General features: G+C 46.5%; 1 protein-coding gene across 3 annotated transcripts in view; it reads left to right on the forward strand.

Moving 5' to 3' along the window:
* Positions 1-25,527, forward strand: part of CRYL1 (crystallin lambda 1) — a 124,062-nt gene that overhangs the window by 90,629 nt on the left and 7,906 nt on the right. For 2 of the 3 annotated variants that reach the window (XM_019652368.1, XM_019652367.1), the window contains 2 exons: positions 1,854-2,015; positions 8,546-8,740. In XM_019652368.1, coding sequence (XP_019507913.1) covers positions 1,854-2,015; positions 8,546-8,740 — 357 coding nt within the window. The remainder of the gene's footprint in view (positions 1-1,853; positions 2,016-8,545; positions 8,741-25,527) is intronic. The other variant, XM_019652369.1, reaches the window with a different exon arrangement.

A 25,527-nucleotide genomic window follows, 5' to 3' on the forward strand; every position in this document is an offset into this window, starting at 1 on the left:
TGATTTTGGTACAATTCCTATTAGTACTTCCACTTCTACACCTTCTGGGTACTTGCTGGTGTTGATACTATTCCCAGTACTGAAGACTAATCATCTTGGTCCCTTGGGGGATAGGGGAAGGAGAGAGCTCTGACATTTGGGAGGAGAGAGGCCTGAGGATGTATTTAGTAGCACACCACACTTTGGACCTACACCTTAGAATGGTGGCTTTCAAACTTTAGTAGGAACAAACATCATCAGAATGTTTGATAAAAACGCACATGCCTAGACCCCAGCACCAGAGGCTCTGATCTGGGTCTGGGATGGGGCCTGAGAATTTGCATTTTTAACAAGCACCCCATTGATTTTTATGCTGATGGGTATCGGACCATACTGAGAACCGCGATCTTAAATTCACCAGGGGATGTTGGGAATTGTGATGCCTCCCCTGCAGGGCCTGTTGCCTCCAGGTGAGCCGGGACCCCCTTGGATGCAGTGGACCCCACGTGACTTCCCAAAGCTGGTGGTGGCAGGAGGGGAAGGCCATCTCGAGGATTTGCAGGGTTGAGCAGTGAATACCCACCACAGGCATCACATTCCCAGAAACATGCCTCACCTGGGGGCTGGCGTGGGGTGTCACCTCGCCCCCACTCCAACTTCACACATGAGAATTTCAGCGCGGTTTTTGTGTGCAGTATTTAATCCAAATTTGCATCTCTATCCTCCTCCCCTACCTCTACTCAAGTAATTTTACATTTTTAGAAACAAAGTTATTTTTCTAAAGGGTTTCCAATGAGAAATGGATGCTTAAGAAACCTTTTGGGAATTATGGCTGTAATATGTTTGTTCATTTCCCAAAGATGAAATTTTTCCTTGATGGTAAGTTGATCTAATGGTCAGAATAACAGGGGAAAAGGTGGTGATGACACTGCTGATGTTCACAGCACTTTGTCTGAGGTGCTGAGTGTATTCTATCTGTAGACTCCACCCCCATGTAATTGGATGTTTTTTTTACTACGAGAATTTTCATTGTGTAAAATTTATTTTTCAGTTACAGTTGATGTACAATATTATATTAGTTTTAGGTGTACAACATAGTGGTTAGACATTTATACACCTTAAGAAGTGATCACCCCGTTAAGTTTTGTACCCACCTGGCACCATATGTAGTTATTAGAATAGTATTGACTATATTCCCAAAGCTGTACTTTACATCCCCGTGACTATTTTGTAACTGCCAATTTGTACTTCTTAATCCCTCCCCCTTTTTCACTCAGCCCCCCAACCCATCTCCCACCTAACATCTATCAATTTGTTCTCTGTATCTATGAGTTTGTTTCTGTTTTATTTCTTTATTTTGTTCTTTAGATTTCACTTATAAGTGAGATCATATGGTTTATGTCTTTTTCCTTCTGGCTTATCTCACTTAGTATAATTCCCTCTAGTTCCATCCAAGTTGATGCAAATGACAAGATTTCATTCTTTTTATGACTGAGTAATATGTTGTATATAAACCACCTTTTCTTTATTCAATTGTCTATTGATGGACACCTAGCTTGCTTCCATATCTTGGTGATTGTAAATAATGTTGCAATGAACACAGGGGTGCATATGTCTTGAAAAATTAGTGTTTTGGCTTTTTTAGGATAAATACCCAGATGTGGTATTGCTGGGTATTTATACAACTCCCCTGTGTGCATTACCCAGTTTCCAGAGTTATCAAGATTTATCATATTTTTGAGCAGCTTTTTGTTTTTTTCTTAAATTTTGCTGGTGGTTTTCTGATTGGTTCAATTTAGGAGTGAATCAAACATAAGATGCTTTGCTCGAGGTTTGAGTGCAATGATCACATGATTTGAATATATCCCTCCCAGGAATGTGTTCCAGAAAACCTAGAAGTGAAGAAGAAGATTTTTGCTCAGTTAGATGGAATCGTGGGTGATGATGTGGTCCTCAGCAGCTCCACCTCGTGCCTCCTGCCTTCCAGGCTGTTCTCCGGGCTGGCACACGTGAAGCAGTGTGTTGTGGCTCATCCAGTGAGTGTGTTCAACCTGCATATCATTCTGGTTTCTGGGAGCAATACACTTTGATTAATTCACTGGTATATTTTAACTGCTTTGTTGAGATATAATTCATATACCACACAATTCAAATTGTAGAATGTAATGGTTTTTGGTGTATTTAGAGAGGTGTGCAAAACGAGCATTCTTTAAAAGAACTTTATCCAAAAAATTTTGAATTGTCTCTGTATGTCTAATGCGTAATGATACAACAATCCTTACAGACTTTTGCCCTCAAGTAGCTCTCTGTCTAGCTGAGGAAAGAGAGAATACTAAACAAATAATTCCTCTACTGAGGAAAAAGTGCTACATTAAAAAAATGTGTACACCAAGTAAGATTTTATAGATCTGTCACTTGTACTGTGTAGTTTACTTAGTAGGGTGTTGCTAAAATACAGATTCTAAGTCCCACTCTTGAGATCCTCCTTCTCGTCTGCCCACCGTCCGTTGTAGTGAAGTGGGCAGACTCATTCACTAGGTGTGCATTGTGAGGCTTATTGGACAATGAGTTTAAAACTGGCATGCAAACTCTCAATAAATCTTCTTGAGATGACTGTGTTAATGTGAGGAAAGGGGAATTAGAAAAGAGAGGAATTAGAGTCATGGATCACTGGGTGGACGCTTGAGTACCAACTGTGAGCTCAGCCTGCCCTTGCAGAACTGGATGGTCTGTTGGAACAGAAAAGCTAGCTTAGCTTCTAAGCCTGACAGTATATGATGATGACCACACCCTTAGCATCACCAGGCCATTGGCGGTTGAGTCTGGGGAGAGGCTACACCAAGAAGCTGGGCAGACCAGATAGGCTCTGGTTGGGCTGATGAGGGAGGAGAGTGTTTGAGGCTGGGAAGAAGTATGAGAAAGTCCCTGGGCCAAGAACAAACATGGGGTGTGCAGAACCGTGAGAGGACCAGCCAGACTGGAAGAGCACACATACTTGGCAAGCAGGAAGGGGAAACTGGAAGGCTTGGTTAGACTTGGGTTGTGGAGGATCAGAGATACTCTAAAGAATTGGGACTGGCTCAGGTACAAAGCAGCTTGGTGATGCGAAGGAAATGCTGTCTTTGGAGGATAGTCTGAGGGTAGCTCGGGGGGAGGGCAGCTTCTCCACAGAACTTGGGGCAGGAGTCCATGTATGAATTACCAGGTCCCAGGTGAGGCTGAGGACCCTAGAACAGAGAGCAGGGAACTTCCTCTTTCTGAGCAAGAGTAGTTTGGAGTCGGGAGGTCCCAGCTTGCTCGGGGAGGTAAAGGAAAAAGGTGAGTCATGGATGCGGGCTAGATTTTATTTTCTGCAAGGAGCGACAGCTTGGACTTACAGAACTCCGTGGTTCTGGATGTCTGGGTGTCCTCACACTGAAGTATAATGGAAAGTGTGAAGGAAGGTTATGAAATAGGCAACTTCAACCCATAGAATATAGAAGAAAGCCAATCACATTTGGTTACCCCTCAAATATTCAAATACAGGTGAAATTAGCACCAAGAGTTTTCTAACCTTAGTTGAAGCACCCAAATACCATATCCCATGAAGCATGTTATGTCTTTGCTTCTGTGAAATTTTCACGTCCATAAAAAGGACCCTTAGAAATGGTAAACTACTTACTATTGTAGATTGTTACTCAATTGCTTTGGTGAAGGTGGAAGCCTCTTGCTTGAAAACTTCCAATTTCTAACCACTGTTTTTACTTCTAAGGCAATTTAGAAAACAAATCAAATTGTTCAGAAAATGTCTCCTAAGTCCTTTGATAAGACTTTTGCTCTCAGGGAAATGCAAAACAAAACCACCTCACACCAGTCAGGATTATCAAAAAGTCAACAAACAACAAGTGTTGGGAAGGGTATGAAGAAAAGGGAACCCTTGTGCACTGTTGGTGGGAATGTAAATTGGTGCAACCACTATGGAAAACAGTGTGGAGGTTCCTCAAAAAATTAAAAATAAAACTACCTTATGACCCAGCAATTCCACGTCTGGGTATTTATCTAAAGAAAACAAAAACACTAATACAAAAAGATATATGCAATGTTCATTGCAGCATTATTTACAATAGCCAAGATATGGAAGCAACCCAAGTGCCCATCAATAGACAACTGGATAAAGAAGAGGTGGTACATGTATACAATGGAATACCACTCAGTCATAAAAAAGAATGAAATCTTGTCATCTGCAACAACGTGGATGGACTTAGAGGGTATTATGCTAAGTGACATAAGCCAGACAGAAAGACAAATACCATAGGATTTTACTTATAAGTGGAATCTAAAAAACTAAATAAATGAATGAAACAGAAACAAATTCACAGATACAGAGAAGAAACCAATGGTTGCCAGAGGAGAAGGAAAGTGGAGGGTTGGATGAAACAGGTGAAGGGGAATATAGTAAATAATATTGTGATAAGTGTGCACGTGACAGATGGTTACTAGACTTAGGGGGGTGATCACATTGTAAGGTATAAAAATGTGAAATCACTATATTATACATCTGAAACTAATAAACATTGTATACCAACTATAATTAATTAATTAAGAAAAGACTTTTAGCACATCTCTTCAATTTTAAACTGTCTGATGGGCAAGACCACGCCTTACTCACATCCTTCTGTGTTGCACCACCACTCTTACTAGTAGCTCAGTCAGTAACAATTGAGGAACAATGATGTTTCTCTCGCTCATACCCCTACAGTACTGCTCACTTTTACTTACTTAATCAATGACAAGCAACATAAGCAAAGTCAGCCCAGGCCTAATTATAAAAATTAATGTCTCATTACTTTTATAAATTCCTTTAAACCCAAACCAAGCAAATCATCCAGGTTGACTGTTTTTGGAATTTTATCCCTTTTTTCTTCTGTCACCCACCTTTTGATCATTTCACTGACCTCCGGAAAGGACAAAAAGCATCTTGGACAATTCAATCTGAACTGACCAGGCACTCCCTACATAATCCAGAGCCTTGGTAATCTTTGAGGAACTGCAGGGTTTTCTGTTCAGACCTGCAGGCCATAGGAGAGGCTCAGCATGTCAGTTCACATGCCACTGCCCTCAGCTCAACCCCCAGTCACTGGAATCCTCTGCCTGGACAGAAAATAGGATAAACGATAAAGGAAGGGTAGCCTATTAGTGCCCTGAAAGTTTGCCATCTCCACCCTTGCACAGAAGGGCCAACTGCCAGCCCTTTTTGGCTTCACATATGCTCTCTTGGGTACCTTTCCGGTGGGTGTCTGAGCACTGGTGGGTGAGTGTGCTCTCTCAGCACCCAGGGGGTTGAAATGGAATTTGAGAGTGGGCTTCATACACTAAAGACAGAAAAAGTGACAGGCGCAGCAAGAGGGGTGACGATACAGCTGTTCTCCGTGTACCCGACATTCTTCCTCTCAGATGTTTTTATGCTGTATGTCCTCTTCTGCCTGTCTCCCTGCAGAGGTGTAGAGGGCTTGGGGATGGCATTTGGCCGTGGGGCCGTGTTTGCGGTGAGTGTCTGAAGGTCAAGTTTGGTGCAGTCTCTCTTGGTGTGTAGAATCTCTGTCAGCTGTCCATCCAAACCGTGCAGATTTCCACTGGTGGTTTCACCGCACTTTACCAAGTTGTTCCCTCTCTGTCCTTCCTTATTTCCGCTGGGGATGTGGTGGTTTGATGGAGCTGATGGACCATCTTTAGTGCATCCCCTGCTCTTGGCATATCTCTGCCTCTTACAGATGCTCCAGAGATGAGGCTGCTGGGTAAGGATGTGGGTCAACCCACAGGGATTTCGGCCCTGAGTGGACACAGCTCTGATATAGGTACCACTGGGTTGCGGAGCTCCACCATGGCTGAGAGTAAGTCAGACCAGCCTGCATGGGGCCCTGAGCACTGCAGCCCAGCGTGCCCTGCCATGCATGCGCCTTCCCTGCCGCGCTCTCCCACCTGACCCTGAGACCACTTGCCCTCCTGTGGGTAGTCACTTGAACGGCTCATTTCCAGGTTTGCTGTGTCTGGAAAGTGCGCATGTCTGTGTGTCCCCCACACTGCACAGCGCTGCCTGTTGCAGAGTGCCAGCTCCCTGGTCAGAGGGGCTGCTTATATTTTTCTACTCTGTGGAGGGCAAGTTCAGAAGGTGGGGGCTTGTCACTTATGAAAGGACTTTACTATGGAAATGATCAAAATACCGAGAGATGAAATCCTCTGAGCCAGCTGTACAGCCCTGTCCACCCAGACAGGAATGCCCCCAGCCCAGGGCTGGGAGTGGACTGCGGGTCACTGCAGCATCTTCTGGGAAGGCGCAGTCTGCCTTTCCTCTGTGAGGTCAGCTTCCTTTCATCTGCTGCAGAGAGAATAAACAGCCTCTGTGTCGGGGCTGCGCTATCTCCTGATCACATGCCTCCGCTCCGTTCCAGATTCAGGCAGGCTTTTCACGCGGTGAATGGAGAAGGCCCCTTGTGCAGCCCAGCTCAACCTGAGCTCTCAAAGAGCTGGGGCCACGGTCCCCTCTTGTGCCTCCAACAGGGCTCAGCCCCCTCCCCATGAGGCTCAGGGACCAGTGCTTAACCTTTAAAAAAATTGTTTTCTCCTTTCCTTTGTTTTCCCCATTTCTTGCGGGCCTATTTCTCTATCTTCCTCATAGACCGACAGCAGAAGTCCTGTCCTGCATCCCTGTCACAAAAGGAAGAGCATTTCAGGAAACAGCCATTCTTCCCTCCTTAGTAGAGCCACTCACTTTGGTTTTGTTTCCTCTCCCTTCCCCTCTTCTCATTTCTCTGCCAGTTAAATTTAATGGGTAGCTGCCATGATTGTCAGGACCTTCTCTGAGCCTGGAATAGGGATAGATTTTCTGGTCACAGGATGAGGTGCTGTGGCAGACGACCCCATGCAAGCCCTCAGGCACCTTCCCAGCAGCCTATCAGCTTGACCGGGTGGACACAGGCACATGAAAACTAATGTGTTTTAGGGAGTTCAAGGCACCAAATCATACAGCTGTGCCTTTTAGAGTGGGTGGGTTGTGTGTGTGTGGTGGTGGGGGGGGGGAGATTGCTGCAGGACTCCAAGCTGGAGGTGGTGTGATCAGTGTCCTCTTGTTAATTTTTTAAAAATATTTAATTGTAATAAAATACACACGACATTTATCATTTTAACCATTTTTAAGTGTAGAGTTCAGTGACATTAAGTACACACGGATGTACAACCATCACCACTGTCCGTCTCCAGAACTCTTTTCATCTTGCAAAACTGCAAGATGTCTCCATTAAACAACAGCTCCCTAGTCCCCTCCCCTAGCCCTTGGCTCCCACCATTCTCCTTTCTGTCTCTGTGGATTTGACAGCCCCGCCTTACAAAGGATCACCCTGCCAGTGGCAGAGAGGGTGAGCATACAGGGGGAGGCCAGTGAGGAGAATGCAGAACCCAAGTTGGAAGTGATGGCCTGAGCTAAGCATGTGGCAGAGAGAATAGGTTTTTTGAGAGATGCGAATATAATTCATAGGACTTTGGTCACTGATGGGAAGCTGGGGAGGTGAGGAAGAGGCAGAGATCAAGCATGCTTCTTGTGGTACTAACTTGGGTGTTCTCATCAAGAAGGGGTGCTAGGATGAGGAACCTATGTTGGGTGGGAGAGACGTGAGTTTAATGTATGACAGGTGGTGGGCATGCCTGTGGGATGTCTGAGGGAAAGTGTCCAGGGCACAGTTACAAATGTGGGCCTGCCGTAGGACATGTGCTCCGTGTGAAGTCTCAGCATCTTGGTGGTGCTAACGCTGTGGGAGCTGATGAGCCCTCTCAGGGAGCCTGGGCACAGAGGAAGGCCAAAGGTGCAGCCTGGAGCACCACCACTATGTGCAGGGAAAGCATAGGCAGGAGAGCCTTCGAGGAAAACGCAGACAGGGGGAACTAGCAATTTGTATGTAAAAATGCTTTCTGTCTGTTTGCATCTGTGTTTTGCTACCCATGAAGCTTATAGTGAAGAGAGCCTGAGCCCAGCATCCTGTATAGTGTATGGTGAGATAAAGTTCATCTGAGACAGAGAGACACACTTCCAGTTCCTGTTATTCTGATCTTTAAAAAGGCCAGCAGTGAAACGTTTTTAGAATTCGATGATTAAGGCAGGAGACAAGTGACTCATTGATTTATAATTTATTTGAAAACAGGTGCCATCCTCTCTTGCTTTCTAAGAGGATGGCGAGTGAGATAGGACAGGCAGATAGCAGGAGGAGCCTCTGAAACGTAGCTGTGTGAGGACCAGCCGCCTCTCCTATGCAGTGTCTTAGGAGAAATACGTTTTCTTTTCCTTTTCTGTAGGAGTCATTTTAAAATGGATGCTTCTCATGGTTATTTAGTAACCGTGAGGTCCTACCACCTTTCACCCACGTATGGAGGAAAAACAGCTGCCAAGCTGCATTTGGGGAAGAGTTTACTGAAGGGCGCGTGAGACCAGTCGGGTTATGCCAAGGGCGCTGTGTGCAAACATCCAATAATTCTCTCTGGGAATCTTCAAGAACTCCAGCTGTCTGCTGACTCTCTGCCCTCCTGTCTCTCTCATAAGGTAAATCCGCCTTATTACGTGCCGTTGGTTGAGCTGGTTCCACACCCGGAGACGGCCCCTGCGACGGTGGACCGGACCCATGCCCTGATGCAGAAGATCGGACAGTCCCCTGTCAGGGTCCTGAAGGAGATTGATGGCTTCGCCCTGAATCGCCTGCAGTATGCGGTCATCAGTGAGGCCTGGAGGCTGGTGCAGGTACCCGGGCTGCGCCATCCGGGTGGGGCTAGTTTGAGCGGAGGGCGGAAGTGGGGATGAGCGGAGGCGGAAGTGGGGATGAGTGGCGGCAAAAGCAGCTTCCTGGGGTTCCAGGCAGGTAAGTCAGACCTCTGGGTCCTCACTCTTTCTGGAGACTGAGTACAAGCTTTTCTCTCAGGTTCAGTGAAAATGCAATGAAAACAAAACATCAGCATAGCAAGTCTTCGTTTCAGAGATGCTTTGTTACAGGGGTTCATCTGACATCAACATGAGGATAGACTATTTCCTGTCCTTACGTGTCATTCATTGTCACTGGGTGACATGCTGCATTTTCCCACAGCCTCAGATTCCTCTTCACCCCAGTGTTATAATTTTTCAGAAGGGAGGACAATTATATTTTGAGTAAAGTATACTTATATCTTGTAAAAGGAAGCCAATTTATTTCAAGAGCTTGAGGGAAACACAATGGATAAGCCTTAAACTTGTTAGTAATAGGCTTGCCTTACATATAAACACTGTATTATTTATATCTGTGTTTTTAACGGAATCCTTTAATTAAAGGATTTTACACATGACCTCAATCAAATGTTGCCTTGCTGCACACACTGCCATCTGTATTTGTGCGGGTCCTGGTGTATGGCAGGACTTCGAGTGGAAGGTTGGGATCTGGGGCTCCAGTGGGGGACAGCTCTACCACACTCATGTTGCAGAAGGCAGGGAGGTGAAGCCCGGCTGACTCGTCTGCACCTGCCATGGGCCCACATTTGACTCGGAGTGCAGGCCTGCCGGTTCTATCCTGAGACAGGAACAAGGAAGCCGGCCTGTGGGCATTGTGTCACAGCTCCCCAGCGCATGATGTACGTGATCCTTCTGCTTCCCAGTTCTGGCGTTTGGTCACAGCCCTGTGAGGTTCGTCATCTGACCTGACTGCCCAGTGCATTTGCCACATGACAGATGCAACTCTTAGTCCTCTTCATTTAAATCCAGTTAATGCTCTTATATCTTCACCACAGTGCTGGGATTTCCACAAAGTTCACAATTTTAATTTCTAGTAATTGTAGACTTGTTTCTGAACATCAGTCAGTGGTAGGGTATTTGAAAGAAACACTAAACTAAAAGTACCCCCTTGGAGATCATTTAAAATATTTGTCTAGAGTAGGGGAACAAGAAATCTTCAGCATTGTAGTACAATGTTGTAGGAGGTTTTAAGGTAGTTTTTACATTTATTTGTAAGATATCTTTGTGTCCCCAAGGTAGAAAGGAAAGTTCTGAGTTAAATCTTGTTCCCTCCAATCTGAAAGATGTAAGCCAACTGTAGGAAAAACTTGGAGAGTCTGGTTAAAGGAGCTGGGTGGAAGTCATGCACAAAGAATTCTCTCTGTTTTGACACAAAGTGGGACTGGCTGCAGTTTGGAAGCTCCAAGCTGGGAAGAGCCACAGAGGTTTCTGGTGTCCTCCTGCACTGGTTGGAGAGGTAGGGAAGTGGAGCCATCATGGAATTTGGCTGCGTCGGAAGTTCTTATTGCTGCGTTTTGCCCACCCTTCTTTTGACTGTCCTATCTCCAGGAGCTAATGGCACACTGAGTGTAATCATGTTATTGACTGGCAGAATATTGTCACTCCTTGTTTTCAGGGATGACACACCTTCTGAGAAAGAGAATCCTGCATGTGTCTCTATACTGGCTGCTGTGGGACTCACATGCCTGAAGTTCCCATAGGAACTGAGTGCTATGATCCATAAGGATACAGTGTGAATGTGACCAAATGAGAAGAGACAACAGAAACGAGAAACAAGAAGATTAAGATGTGAATAGAACCCAAAGAACTGCCTTTGGTGAAAGTCTAGAAGATAATTCCCTTTAAAAACATAAAGATTATGTACAGACAGTGAAAATGAACGCTGATCTAGACACCGCAGGTCCGTCTGTCTAGGTTGGGGTGAGGATGGGATGGGAAGAGCCGTGGGGCATCCTTGAGCTCTGCCAGGGAGACTTTCAGTGACAGCAAGTGTTTCCCGTGTGGGGTGGGGCTCGCGGAGAGAATATGGAAGGAAGGTGGGACTGCTAATATTGTACCTGCTTTTACCATCACTGTCACAGGCCACTATTTTGTTGGCCACCCAGACACAGGAGGGCCCCTAGCACACCAGATGTATGCCTGTTCCCAAAGTAGTTGCTTCTCATGAAAGAGAAGCCACTGGTGTGGGCCTCTGAATGTTCACACACAGGCCCTGCTTTCCTTAGGCTCTCGGACAGGACAACGTGGCAGAGCTACAGCCATCCTCAGAGAGAAGCTTTCCCCTTGTGCACTCCTGCTGAGCCTACAGCCAGTATGGACCCCAGCAGAGACACAAAAGGCACATTTCCCTACCAGCCTCCGCCTCCCCATTAGGTGGGCTGGTTTAAGGATTCTTGACTGTATTGCATGAATTTCTTGAAAGAAAATCTTCTGCTTGGAGTCTGTTTCCACTTTAGGTATTGAGAGTCAGGAAAGGTGAGAACGCTTCTCCAGAGCCACTCCTTGGTCTGTGCAGACCTGCACGTATGCGCTGAACCAGCCAGGGCTGGGATTAGATGACAACCCCCTGACTCACAATTTCAGAGCCAGTTGAACTTGATTTGATTTGGGGGTGTTCCAAGTTGACCTCAAAGCATTTAAGGGAAGCTTTATTGTAAAAAGGAGCTGAATCAGGAAGTTTTACAGTAAAACTAAAGATTTTTATATATTTTAAGTGAAAACGATGCAAAGACCTTGCAGAGTTTCTCTTTCTGGGTGGCTTTCACATGTAGCCAGAAGCCCCTGAGGTTCATCCTGGATGTGGTGAACGAGTGAGCTGAGATGAGTAGGAGTTACCCTACTCAGGGACTCACATGGGTGCTGCTTCATACTTTCTGGACTCACAAAGCACACTGAATTTGGCAGAGCCTTTTTTCTGTGACCCAAGCTACTGCTGATGTGCTTGGTAGGAGGGTAGGAGAGGTGCAAGGTGACTTGGTTCCAGAGTGCTAAGAGGTCTTGTGGGGACATGGACCTGCATCCCTCTGTCCTGGCTTTTGGGGTGGTGGATTAGATTTGTACAGAGCTGTCTACACAGACAACAGGGAACAGCACAAACCTTATCCAAGCAGGGATTTCCAGGGGCCCCACCCCCACGTTGGGGTATGAGCTGGAGTGGAACCAGCAGGGGTCTGGCCAGAATGATGGCCTGCATTCCCACCCAGCCCTGACTGTGTCCTGATGTGGATGTCAGAAGCAGAGGAAGCTGTAATGCCACTTGTAACTCTGTTGATGGGGAGGACACTTTGGTTGGCATTCCCATGTTGAACCAGCCTGGCTTGCCTGAAATAAATCCTGCTTGGCTGTTGTATGCCATTCTTTTCAGACATTGCTGGATTCGATTTGCTGATGTTGAGAATCTTTTGCATCTAAGTTCAGAAGAGATACTTGTCTGTAGTTCCTTCTTTCTTTCTTTCCTTCCTTCTTTCCTTCCTTCCTTCCTTCTTTCTTTCTTTCCTTCCTTCTTTCCTTTTTATTGTTTGATTTTGATATCAAGGTAATAACATGTAAAATGAGTCTGGAAGTTTTCTTGCCTCTTCTTTTTCCTGGAAGAGATTATAAGATTTTTGTTAATTCTTTTTTATTTGCTAGAATTCTCCAGTAAAACCACCTGGGCCTAGAGACTGCTTTTTCAGGAGGTTTTTAATTACAAATTCTACTTCTTTAATGGCTGTAGAGCCAATTAGGTTGTCTGTTTCATCTTGGTTGAGTTTTGGTGGTTTGTGATTTTTGAGAAATTGGTCTGTTTCCTCTGAGTTGGCAAATTTATGAGCATAAAGTTGTTGGTGGTACTCCCTTATTATCTTTTTAAGTGGCTGCAGGGTCTGTAGTGATGGCCCTGGTTTCATTCCTGTTGTGGGTGATTTGTGTCTGCTCTCTCTTTATCTTTGTCAGGCTTCCTAGAGGCTTATCAATTTTATTGATTTTTTTGAAGAAGCGACTTTTTGTTTCATTAATTTTCTCTGTGGTTTTCCTGTTTTCACATTTACTCACTAAAGGGTATATTTTATACTGTTAGCCAAACATGAAAGAGAAATTCTAAGAAAGGTAGGGTGTGGAGACTCCTGTGCGGCCTGTCAACTGTGGAGCTTGAGAGGGGAGCCAAGCCACAGGTTTCATTTCTGGGTCAGAAAGGGAAAGTGCTGGGAATAAGAAGCACCTTGTCTTCACTGCCTCCTGTACTGCATCACACTGTTTTGTCACCACCTGTGAACCTGTCTGTCTCCACACAGCCCTGTAAGCCTGGCAAGATGGGCACCCAGTCATCTGAGGGAACGGGGTGTTGGGTTCTAATGTATTGTCTCACTCCATTTTTTCCCTCCCTTGACTTCAGAATCAGGATGGAGCAGCTCTTGTAGGCTTGGAAATGCCAGATGGACAAGCCTGGCCATAGCCTAGCAGCCTGAGGCTGTGTCACTGGGTGACTAGATCCTGTTGGCCAACATTTTGTGTCGATATTCTTAAGCTAATGAGCACCATCAGGGATGCTGTGTTGTGGCGATAAACTCTTGCCCAGACAATGGCTGAGCTTGCACTGCCTATAAACCCTTGCCCCATGAGGAAGGGTGGGTGGACATGAGCAGGCATGAGTCACGGAGCCACGAGCAGGTTCTCAGCCTGTCAGATGTGCTGTTGACAAACTGTGCAAAGTGCTGAGCTCAGGTCTTACTCACCCTTCTGAGCAGTGCGATCACTTAGCTGGATTTCTGTTCCCCGGGCCCTGAGCTGCAGAAGTTCAGTTCTGGGTTTCTCATCAGGAAAGGTGTGGTCTGTGGGACCCGGATGGGACCTGGATGGGACCCTTTGAGATTCCAGAACTTTGCCTTTGAGCTTTATTTCAGACACAAATGCCAGCTGTTATGAGGAATTTTTTCAGTTAATAAAGTGAAGCCCAAAGATCATGTAATAAGATTAATAGATAAAGCTCTTTGTGGAAAACGCATTTCAGGGTTTCTGTCGAGTGTATTTTGTGACAGTGACACGGGAATCAGGACTCAGCTCCAGGAGCCACCGGAAGTCCCTGACACATCAGTATTTCAGAATTTACAGTGTACCCTCCTTTACTTTTCTGAGGATTTTCACATATTTTCCAACCACCCAATCTTAGAATGATGAGTGACATACCGCTGTGTTTGCCTATGCAGATAAAGACACTAGCCCAGGAGGTTAGGTGGTCTGATCCGTATTCCACAGACTGGCAGGGATTCAAACCTGTGCCATGTCTGTGCTTCTGTGTCTGCATTTCTAAGTGCGGGTGACGATGGAGCTATTTCTTACCAGGATGTGCTGAGGATTGGACAAGGTTACGTATGTAAAGGGCTGAGAACATGCCTGGCATGTCATAACGGTTTAGTAAATGTTATGGGTTCTAATGTGATGATGATGTTTTTCTGAGTCGTGAATCTAGTGTTCTTTTCTGTATGCAACAGTTGTAAGCTGTGAGTTAGCGCTGAACTAAAATGCTCACATCCTAGCCACATACGTGAAGCCCAAGGCATGGTCTCACCTGGGAGCTTATTAGAAATGCAGCATCTCAGGTCCCACCCTGGACCCACAGAATCAGAGTCTGCATCTTAACGAGCTCCCCAGGAGGTTCATGTGCACATTAAAGTCAGAGAAGAAATGGCTCACTGCCCAGGGAGACTTTGGCCTCTAAGTCTTCATGTATTATATTTCATGTGTTCTAAGATAAACTTTTTATATATATATATTTCAACATCTTAGTTTTATTGGCAGCATTTTTCTTCCTTAGTTAAATACTAATTTTAACTTTCAACTGATGGAGTCTTAATCTCAATTTCAATACAATACTGTGTATTCTACCGTCTTTTGTTCGTCATTTCTACTTCCAGGTTTTGCTATTTCTCTCATTTCTGACCCTTTACTTCTGTCTCGGGCCCATAGATAAACCTACAGCTCTAACCAGCTTCTGCTTAGTGGAGAGACTCTCACGTGATCACTTTAGAGCCATTATTTCCAGTCCAAGTTGTTTGTTTTTTTTTAAAGATTTTTATTGGGGAATTGGGGGGATGGGAACAGCGCTGGGGAATTGGGGGAAGGGGAACAGACAAGTTGCTGTCGTTTTTTTCTTCAAGCTAGTTGTGGAGGATGTTGCTTCACTGGCCCAAGTTGGCACCATCACTGCGCTCTTCCCTGGCGAGGCAGATCAGTTTCCGGCTTCTGGACGGCCGCTCACTGCGGCTGCTGGCCGCTCATGCTGGCTGCTGGCCGCTTATGCTGGCTGCTAGCTACATATGGTAGCCCATGGCAACCCACTGCCACAGGGACTGCAGCCTATGCAGTCGCCAGCGACTCACGGCAGCCCAGCTCCAGGTTGAGCTGTTATTCAGCATCTTAGCTGTGGAGGGCAGTGTCACTGGCCCTCATATGTGGGATCCGAACCAGGGCCCTCTGGCATCCCAAGCGAGTTCTTAACCATCGCACCACTCGGCCGGCCCTCCAGTCCAAGTTTTATGACACTGAATACCTCTGGTTTTCCTAAAAGAGATGTGAACTTAATTTTAAAAAGATTTAATTCACTTTTGATTAAAACAAACATATCAGAACAAATGAATGCAAGGTTGTCACTGCCCAGAAGAGGTGAGTCGCTGATCCAAACCAGAGCTGGCCTCCCTGTGTCCTCTGCATTTGTCTGTAGATGGATGACCAGAAGGCTGGCGTCTGCCTTGTCATGCTGACTGCATGCGTCAGCTATCCTCATCTAGCAGTTTGATCTCAGAGCATGGCTGCAAATTGTGGCCAGGTCTCCTCTTGTTAGTCATGAGCCTGTGTGAACAGAAGCGGGTCTCTCCAGGGTAAGACAGGAAACGGGCAGGCTCCTTACCCTCGTGAAGTCATGCATCCCCCTTGCCAGGCTACTGTCAGGTACACTCATGCCCTGTGCTGTTGGCCAGGGAACGAGCAACCCACATATTATGAATTGCTATGCTGAAGCTAGAATGTGCAACGAGCTTCGTTACGGAAGGGGAGGTGACACAAAGGGGACTGACTGATAGGGCAAACATATTTTAGGAAGGAAAGATGACCTAAACTATAAATTTACTGCTATCACGATCTCTTTAATTTCTGACACACATGCTGTAGCCATGCGGAACTAGGTAGTCCTGTGTTTCTTCTCTCCTTTCATCAACCAGTATTGGTTTGGGTCCAGTTCTCCAAGTTCACCTCTATCATCAGGAAGTTTGCTTCTGACACAGCTCCAACAGTACGCTGTCTTCGCAGCCCATCCTTTTCTGACAGTCTAGGGGGCGGGGGGCTGTCATTCCACTGATGGTGTTTCTCCATCAGTGTCACCATGAGTACGTGCCCATGACCGAGTCAGTACATTACCTGCCAATGACTCGGACCTCGACTCTCAGGAAGGGAAACAGTATAAAATGGGCATTGAGGATGAAAAGAAGAAGCTAGGGCAGACCAGGCTCCATGACTCACTTTGCAGGCTTTGGGATCAAGAGGCAGCAGTAGCCAGCCTGTGGCTTCAGCGTCTGGACCAGAGGGCGCCAGCAGTAGCAGTTGCCAACAGGCAGCTGGTAGTTGGGTCGCGTTAGAAGTTTTTCTTTGGAGGGAAGATGTTAGAGACACTGAGCAGTGCTTCAAGCTATGGCCACCCTGGCGTGCGTCCAGCAGGAAGAAGCTGAGGCCTGAGTGAAAGTCACGGCACAGACACTGGCGACATCCATGTATTTGGCAAGAAGAGTCAAGTAGTATGACGGGCCAGGATGTCAAGTTAAAGGAACCAAGAAAGCCGCAAGCTCCTGCCTCCAGCCACACCCTCAGCTGCAGGAGTTTCTACATGGTATGGATTTTAACATTTCAGTGTAAGTGTTGAGGGCTTCTCTTTTATTGAAGAAATAATGTATAAAGTGTCTGAGTGAGTCTCCTTGTGGTTGAAAAGAGCTGGCCTCCGCAGCCCTGCCCACTGAGCTCTGGGCACCTCTGAGCACCTTTGCCTTGCCCTGCCCTGAGCCTCACGTTCTTCCCGAAGTGATATCACCTCTGCTTCCCTGTGGCATTGCTGGCTCGGACCTTCCTTTACAGACCAATCTGGAAGCACCTCTAGTATCATTATTAGTTCAAAGCATGGATGTATCATGTCTTAAAAAAATCACCAGATGAGGAGAGCCCAGCCGGAGGGTGAGGAATCTCCTTTATTTAAAAACTTCTAGCTTCTGCTTCCTTTAGTTAAAATCTAAGAGTTGCCACAATCAAGCAGCATACACTCGTGGCCTGGCACACACTTTGCACCTGGCATGCTGGGAGTAAATGCCCAGCTTGGGGAAGGGTGGTGTGTGTAAGAATGCTGTCCGTGAGTAAGAAGCAAATGCAAGATGGTTAATAAAGTGCTCAATTACTGTGGTACAATGTTTAAGTATAATTAAAGGTTTGGGGTATATTAGTCAGGATCCTATCACAGAGGCAGAACCAGTAGGTTATACGAAGTCCTGACAATTAAGTTCATGAAGTCATCCTAGAAAAAGTGCTACATACCTCATTGCTGAATATCACCATGGTCACCTTCAAAGTACTCCCCTTGGAAAGCTATGCACTGATGCCAGCGCCTTGTCCACCCTTCAAAGCAATTTTGGAACTGTTTCTGGAATGGCCATCAGAGCTGTTGTCATATTACCCTTGATGTCCTGAATGTCATCAAAATGTCTTCCTTTCAACATTTTCTTTATCTTTGGGTAAAGAAAGAAGTCACTGGGGGCCAGAACAGGTAAGTAGGGAGGGTGTTCCAATACAGTTATTTGTTTACTGGCTAAAACCTCCCTCACAGACAGTGCCGTGTGAGCTGGTGCATTGTTGTGATGCAAAAGCCATGAATTGTTGGTGAAAAGTTCAGGTCGTCTAACCTTTTCATGCAACCTTTTCAGCACTTCCAAATAGTAAACTTGGTTAACTGTTTGTCCAGTAGGTACAAATTTATAATAAATAATCCCTCTGATATCAAAAAAATGTTCGCAATATCATTGCAACAAGTGCACAGACTTAATTATCAGACCTCGTATGTATGTAAAATAAGATTTATTCCAAGGAATTGGCTTATGCACTTGGGAGCACTGGCAAGTCTGAAATCAGTCAGGAGCTGATGGTGGAAACCTCATAAGACCTCTCAACTGTTTGGATGCAGCTTGCCTGGATTATTGAAAATAATCTCCTTTATTTACAGGCAACTGATTATAAATAATTATAGCCACAAAATATCTTTACGACAACACGTAGCCTGTGTCTAACTGAAAACTGGGTGCTCGAACCTAGCCAAGCCGACCCTCAAAAGGGATAGAGCAGAAGTTCAAAGCATGGCCCTCACCTTCAGGCCTCTTGGAGCTAGCCCTTTGTGGGGCGGGGAGAGGAGAGAAGACACATCTAATGATTAACAATAGGCAAAAGTTTGATGGATTCAGTGGTACTTGCTCTGGTCCTTCGAATAGACACAGAGAAGGGGAGAGGTGCAGGGATCCTGCATAGTTTAGGGGTGCAATATTTGATGAATGAACCTTCCATGATTATTTCTCTATTGATTACCAGCTACACAGAATTCTATTTTCTTCTCTCTAATCATCCCATTCTCATATTACATTTTCTTATTCAATTCATGTATTTTTGCTGCCCTCACTTTTATTTACTATCCTCATGTTTCTTCATGCCATCTTCCCTTGTCCCATTCCTTTTTACTAATCCCCGTTTTTTTATCTTTTTCTAGTTTTGTTTTGCTCTACTTTTCACCACACTTGGTCCTGAATTTTCGAGGTTTTCTTGTGCAAATACTGCTTTAATGTTGCCACTGCCATCCCCACCAGGAACACAGACTGGTGACTCAGGAAAGGACTAGGTCATACACAAGTCCTTCCGTCTCTCCCCCACCAGAGCCATTTGGGCTCAGTCCATTGTCTTCACTGGGAAATGGGAGCCACAAAAAGCTCTGTCTTGGGTAAATGTCAGATAATGAAATGCAGCATATGAAGGCATGGAGCAAGCACTGGGCTTGTTGAGCGTCACTCTTGTCAGAGGGCAAGGAGAAGGGGATATGGAAAGGGAGTCCACCTCAATCTCTAGTTAGAGCAAGGATGGAATAAACTGAAACTTGAGTGAGCTCCCCATTCCAAAGATGCTTTGAGGATGGGCTAGATGAGAATAACCACTGGTGTGGGAAAAATTGAACTACGAGTGATGGGTGCTGGACTCTGTTTTAGTAACACCCTGCCCTAGAGTCTGTGCATGGCACAGTGAGGAACATAGTTACAGATCTTGAAGTTAAATTAAGAACTATCATGATGATTCATGGTTTTTGTCATGAGAAACTAGAGCTGTGAGCTGGCTCCCCCATTAACATACACTTAAAAGTCTTTGCTTTCTACACTCTTTGTCAAGCCTTGCTTCTACAGGCATTGCGAAACTGGCTCTCAGCAGGAGCAGAAAGACCTGATGCAACCAACCGACCCACACTCCCTTCCAGGGCAGGCAAGACAAGTACAAGACTTCAGTAAGCAGAAAAGACTGCCCATTGGTACACAAAGGCTGTGGTCGGGTTGGACAGCTGCTCAGCCTCTTGCCAACACCTGCAAATTTTCCTGGAAGCGGGGCACGGAACATTCCTACAGAATGACTCAGGCAAATTTTGTGAAGTTGTACAAGAGTGGCTTGAACACCTCATTTAACTGGTGCAACAGGACACTGAGTCAGAGCCGAAAAACACCCACTATCCAGAGCCCCCACGGAGGCCACTCAGGGCAGAGGAGATGGAAGTAGGAGGTATTCCAAGCATCATCAGGCTGTGGGAGCAGCCCACGCACACCGCGGATGGCCAGAGCTATGGCTCAAAGCCTCTGGAGGCATTTTGGCCACACCTATGAAGTCGCAGAAATGTCACTCCTCTCCCACAGGAATACCTGCCACCAGGAATTATTTTGAGAGTTCAGAGGGAATGCTTGTGCAAAGGGGCACATGGAAGTGCTGTCGTGGCAGAAAATTTGAAGCTATCTTAAAACAAGATATGATTTTTTAAGAGCAACTGAATGAAATACCATGAAGCCATTAAAAATGAAAACTTGAGGAAAGTGTTCTTAATAGAGACTAGACAGAAACACAGAAATGAGAGACGTTTGACTTAGGGTCAGGCAAACATAGCTGGTATTTTTCCCTTGAATATTCTTTAAAATAAAGTTTTTAAATGGAAATAAAACAAAAAAGGAAAGACTTTGTCCCAGTGCCAGGGAAGTTCCAGAGCTCTTTAGGCCCCAGTGGTCACACCCGGGTGTGTTCTTTCTTGCTATGCTGTGCTTGTAACATTGCTTTCAGGGGAAAAAACAACAGTATTATAGAGTCTGAAAGAACGGGAAAGGTCTTGACCTTAAAAACACAGCAAAAGGAATCCATCCTTTTGTGCAAACGTGAAGAAGTGTCCCATTGTTCAGCAAGGGCAGTGATCTCTTCACTGGGTGGGGTGGGGGCGTCCTCTGGGAATAAAGTGTTTTACCGAGAGGTCTGAGCAGAGCGTGAACCCCCACCCGCAGACCAGAAGCATGGCACAGCCCCTGCGTAAGAGTTCCAGCTGACCGCCATGCTTTCACGCTCTCAGCACAAGCCAGGCATGGTAAAGGCTGAGCAGCAAGGCTGCTCAGTGTTCCTGTCACCTGCAGCCACCCGTCTCTGCCTTTTCTCCTGGGGACTCCCCTGCCCTCCTGTCCTCTAGTTCAGGGGCCCATTCCCTCCTGCCTGTTAATTTTCCAACTCACTGGAGGAGCTGAAACCCATCAGTTATACCCACTGATCAATTCCCCACTGGGGATGGTTGTCAGGCAGGTGTTAGTATAATAGCATTTCCACTTAGTTCTTTTAGAGTGAACACTAGCATAGAAGCTCTCACTTTAACACCACTAAAGCAATCCCAGGCACACTAAGCAGGTTTTTTAAATTTTGAGTTATGTGTTTGATGTTTTCATTATGTTTGTCTGTTAATGGGACTGGAGGTGTCTGTAATAAATCAGCAGAATCTCTCCTCTCAACTTGTTGCCCACCAGTGTGGCTACTCGGAAAGTAATCTTCCATAAAGTAATGAATAAATTGTAAAAGTGGTCTCTTTCTTGAAGATGATCACTGTTAGAAGGAGTCCTAATAAACTGATGACCCCCCAGTCTCCAGAGAGGAGTTCCAGTGTCCACAGCGCTCACACCCTCACTGGCTGCTCTGGATGGAGGAAAATCCTCACGCTCACGTCGGACCCCTCGGGAGAGCCCTGTCTACTCTCCCCACACAGCCCCGCATCGTGACATGCCTTGAGTCCTCCATGTTGGCTCTTCCCACCAGATGGCTGACTCTACATTGCCTGTGAATGGCCTCAAGACTTAGCTGACCCTCTCCCCATGGTCAGTACAGCCATGGGTGTGGGATCTGAGACAGTTCTGGGACTTCTTAAAGTGCCAAGACCCTTACGGATCATTCAGTGCTGCCCTCTGCATCACCCTTTCTCTGAACAGAAGGCCACTGCTAGGAAGCTGTCTGAATTTTAGGCCAGTGAGAAAGCAGATCTCAACTGATTTGTGGATGCTCCTGGTACAGAGGTGACATGTCTGCTCCAAAGGCCCTGCAGTCGCCACAGGTGACCTGACTGAGTTGGTGCCCAGCGAAGTGGGTGGATCTAAGGAGAACTACAGTGATGATGGGTCCATGGCGGCTTAGGGAAACTCCATGGGGTGAGAGAGTGAGAGGAGTTGGAGCCGGAGGACTCCTTAACGTCCTCTGCAATGAGCTTGCTGCCACAGACAAGCCGACCCCAGGCTTTGGAAGGCAAGAAAGACAGAGGCCAGGTGGGCACAGGAACAGTGGACCCCGGGGATGTGAGCGAGACACAAGGTGAGCGCACTCCACGCGCTGGAAGGCTGGGAGATGGTTCCTTCAGCCTCATCAGTACCAATGTCTGGGGTTATTTCCAGGAGGTAGAATAAATAATGCAGAAATGGCAGGAAAACGTCTTAGGAAAAGCTTTGTGGGGTGAATTTTGACCTGGTGAGAAAGGAAAAAGAAAGGCATGGTAGGGTAGGGCGCATGACATGGGGTGTGGGAAGACTGTGTACACTCACTGTACCTGAACTTGAGCAGACGAACACAAAAGAAGGAACGACAGACCATCGGGCAGGCAAGGATGTGGCCGGACCTGCGGGGGAATTGGAAGTGAGAGGAAACCGCCTTCCTACAGAGCCATGGGTGAAGCAGGGGGAGGTGTCCAGGCTGGTCTGTAAAGGGAGACCCAAGCCAATAATGCCACAGGGGAGCAGAGGTGGCGTCGCTTTGGACATGAGGCTCAGGGCAGGGCGAGGCAAAGGTGCTCACAGGTGCCCAGAGCTCAGTGGGCAGGGCTGCGGAGGCCAGCTCTTTTCAACCACAAGGAGACTCACTCAGACACTTCATACATTATTTCTTCAATAAAAGAGAAGCCCTCAACACTTACACTGAAATGTTAAAATCCATACCACGTAGAAACTCCTGCAGCTGAGGGTGTGGCTGGAGGCAGGAGCTTGCGGCTTTCTTGGTTCCTTTAACTTGACATCCTGGCCCGTCACACTACTTGACTCTTCTTGCCAAATACACGGATGTCGCCAGTGTCTGTGCCGTGACTTTCACTCAGGCCTCAGCTTCTTCCTGCTGGACGCACGCCAGGGTGGCCATAGCCTGAAGCAGTGCTCAGTGTCTCCAACATCTTCCCTCTAAAGGAAAACTTGTGGACAGTTGGGCTTATGTGCCATTCTGGACTAAGGACAGGAGGCTTGGGTCTGGGACTTCAAAAGGAGGGAGGCACTTCACAGGGGAATGCAAAAGAGCAAACACGTGGTCAGCAAATTCATGCCAGGCCCCAGAAACAGTGGGACCCAGAGGGGAGTCCGAGAAACGCTTCTGTAGATTTTTCTGTGTCTGCCACTTATTTCACAGGTGCTCAGGTGAAAAGCCAAGGTACCCTTCGTGAAGCAGATGTTTCTGTCCTAAGTCACTTAGCAGGTAGAGGAGGACGGTCAATGGCTCTTTCTGAGTCTTTTGTTTCTTAAAAATAACTATCTTATGAAGTAGAATAATTTTGTATGTCAACTACAATATAATTAATATTGGGTTGTCAGAAAAGTCATGACGCATTTTTGCAACAAAAAACAGAAAAAATATGTCATGACTTTTCTGACAACGCAACCATATATATATTATATATATATATATATATATATATATATATATATATATATATATATAGTTACGGGAGGTGGAGTGTAGCATAAGGACAATAGTCAATGGTATTGGAACAGTTATATGTCAGAGGGGTAGTAGCTTGAAGGAGAGGAATTATCACTGTGGTGGGTGTAAATGTCTATTATGTTTCTTTGTACGCCTGAAACTAATAAAAAAAATTTCTCACAACAACTTAAAAAAAAATAACCAGCTTAAAATAGTCAGTATCCCCAAAGGCACACCTTGGGCTGGCAAAATCCACTCCTGTCAGTGGAATGGAACTCAACAGCAAAACGAATCAACTTGAGCTTCAGAATATCCCAATCATGAACATTTAGTTCAGTGCTGAGTGCAGCAGGAATAAAGCTGACTGTCTGCTTCAGTGACATGAAATCCTGATCAGCGAGCATCTCGGCTGAATCACTTATGACTTCCTTTTCTCTGGATTTAGCTTCTGGGTAAAAATTCAAGCTGTGAGAAATTTGAATAAAAAACCCAAATGAGGCAGAAAGGAGGAGTTAGGAAGAGAAGATACTAAAACATTTTCCCCCTTTAACTTGTTCAGCTAATGAACAGTCGCTGATAAAGTAGACAGCCTTTCCATGGAGGAACCAGGAGGGAGCACAGAACATCCAGGAACTGGGAGGCGGCATGTGGCACGGCACGGACAGTCCCTCTGAGCCTTTAGGTAGCCGGGGTCCCTGTCAGCTCACACAATGATGCATACAAATAAAAAACCCTTGGGTGGCTCCCTTTCTGGCTATTTTGAAATCCTTTTGAAGTTAGCCCTAAAAGTATTAAACACGGTCATAAAAGAGCCAAGGCAAACAATGTTGCAAGTGGAGGATGGCTTCCATATGTGTACCCCTCACAGTTTGAGCATTGTCAGGAAAACTCCAGGCTCTGGAATGTTGGCCTGCAGGCCAGGGATGAGGGAGAGCCTGTAGGGCCCCTGCCTGGCTGCCTTTCCCAGCATTCCAGAGCCTGTGGGATGCAGGGTGCCATGGGAGATGCCTGGAGGCAGCCTGGAGAGGGAACCAGAAACCACCCTTCCTGCCCGAAAGCCTGGTGAAGAGGGTGAGGAGGGTGGGGCTGCCCTGTGGTTCAGAGTTGGTTTCTTGGATTCTGGGCTCTACTGTGAACTTTGTGTATTATTTCCTTCTGTTGCTGCCCCTCCCCTCTTCAGCTTTGCTATCAGGAGTGAAAGGAGGTGAAACTTGTCAGCATTCGAGTAAACTGAATAATTCGCTGTCGAATGAACTCATGGTAGGATGATTTCGGACTAATAAGAAACACATGACATACCATGATAGCCTTACAGATTGGCCAGAGTTTACAAGCATGATGCCACCAAGTGTTGATGAGGATGTGGAGTGATGGGAACGCACATACACTGCGGGAGGCAGTGCATGTGTGTGCAGCCACTTTGGGAAGCAGCTCGGTGTTATCGCACAGGCTGGAGAAGCCAGTGCTCGGGAACAGTAGCTCTGCTCTTGGCCACACGCCCCAGGAGCCACGAGCAAGAATGTTCTCGGCAGCCCTGTTTACAGTAGGTGCAAACTAGAAAGAACCAAGACGTTCATGTGCAATAGGATGGATGGGTCAGCTCTGGTTTTCACACATCAGAGAGGATGGATAGACTACAGCTCCGCACAACACAGGTGGACCCTGAAGGTGTAGGACCAAGTCACAGAAGAGTGCACAGTGTGGGTCCATTTGGAAGAGGATGGAAATAGGTAAAAAGCAAGCTCTGTTGTTTAGGAATGTAAGCATAGTTGGCAAGTTTTACGAGAAGTGGTTATTACAGAAGTCAGGTGTTTGTCTTTGGGAAGGATGTGATCAGGAAGGTGGGCACGGTGATGGTTGGGTGGCGTTGCTCTGTAATTATCTCTAAACCACATGTTTCTGGTTTGCGAACGTCCTTGTTTATCTCTCTCACATACAAACACGACTTGATAGAAAGTGGTTCCTTCAAGCAAGGTTTCTCATTCCACCTACGTTGCACTTGCTTCTCATGTGCACCTCTGTCTTCTTGGTTCTTGGCCTCCAGCCCCTCCGCAGTCCCCCGCCCCAGGTCAGGTGCAGACCCCCAGATAGCCCTGAGAGGGCTAGTGTTTCTCCCTCCACACCTGGGCTGCAGGTAATGCAGGCTGAGGGTGCAAACTCCCTTTCTCTCCACCTCTTGGGTGACTTGAAAGTCTGGGATACAGAGAAGTCACTGGGTGGGGAGGAGGCTGGACAGCAGGGGGAGCTCAGTCTCCAGTTCCTGAGTGGGGAGGGCCTGGCCCGGCACCCCCTTTCCTCCTCAGGATCATCTGGGGGGCAAAGTGCTCCTTCCTGTTGGTCGTGGCCACGGTGCACCTGTGATTAGAGCCCCCCACACAGACACCCTCAGACAGGACAGGTAAAGGCTTTGCTCTGTAACCCACAGTGACAGGCAGTGCAGGGTGGACCACATGCCTGAGCCTGTTCTTGGAAGCTGGGTCAGTGCAGTGTAT

The sequence above is a fragment of the Hipposideros armiger genome, unplaced genomic scaffold (genome assembly GCF_001890085.2).
Source record: "Hipposideros armiger isolate ML-2016 unplaced genomic scaffold, ASM189008v1 scaffold_178, whole genome shotgun sequence".
In the NCBI taxonomy this organism is placed as follows: Eukaryota; Metazoa; Chordata; class Mammalia; order Chiroptera; family Hipposideridae; genus Hipposideros; species Hipposideros armiger.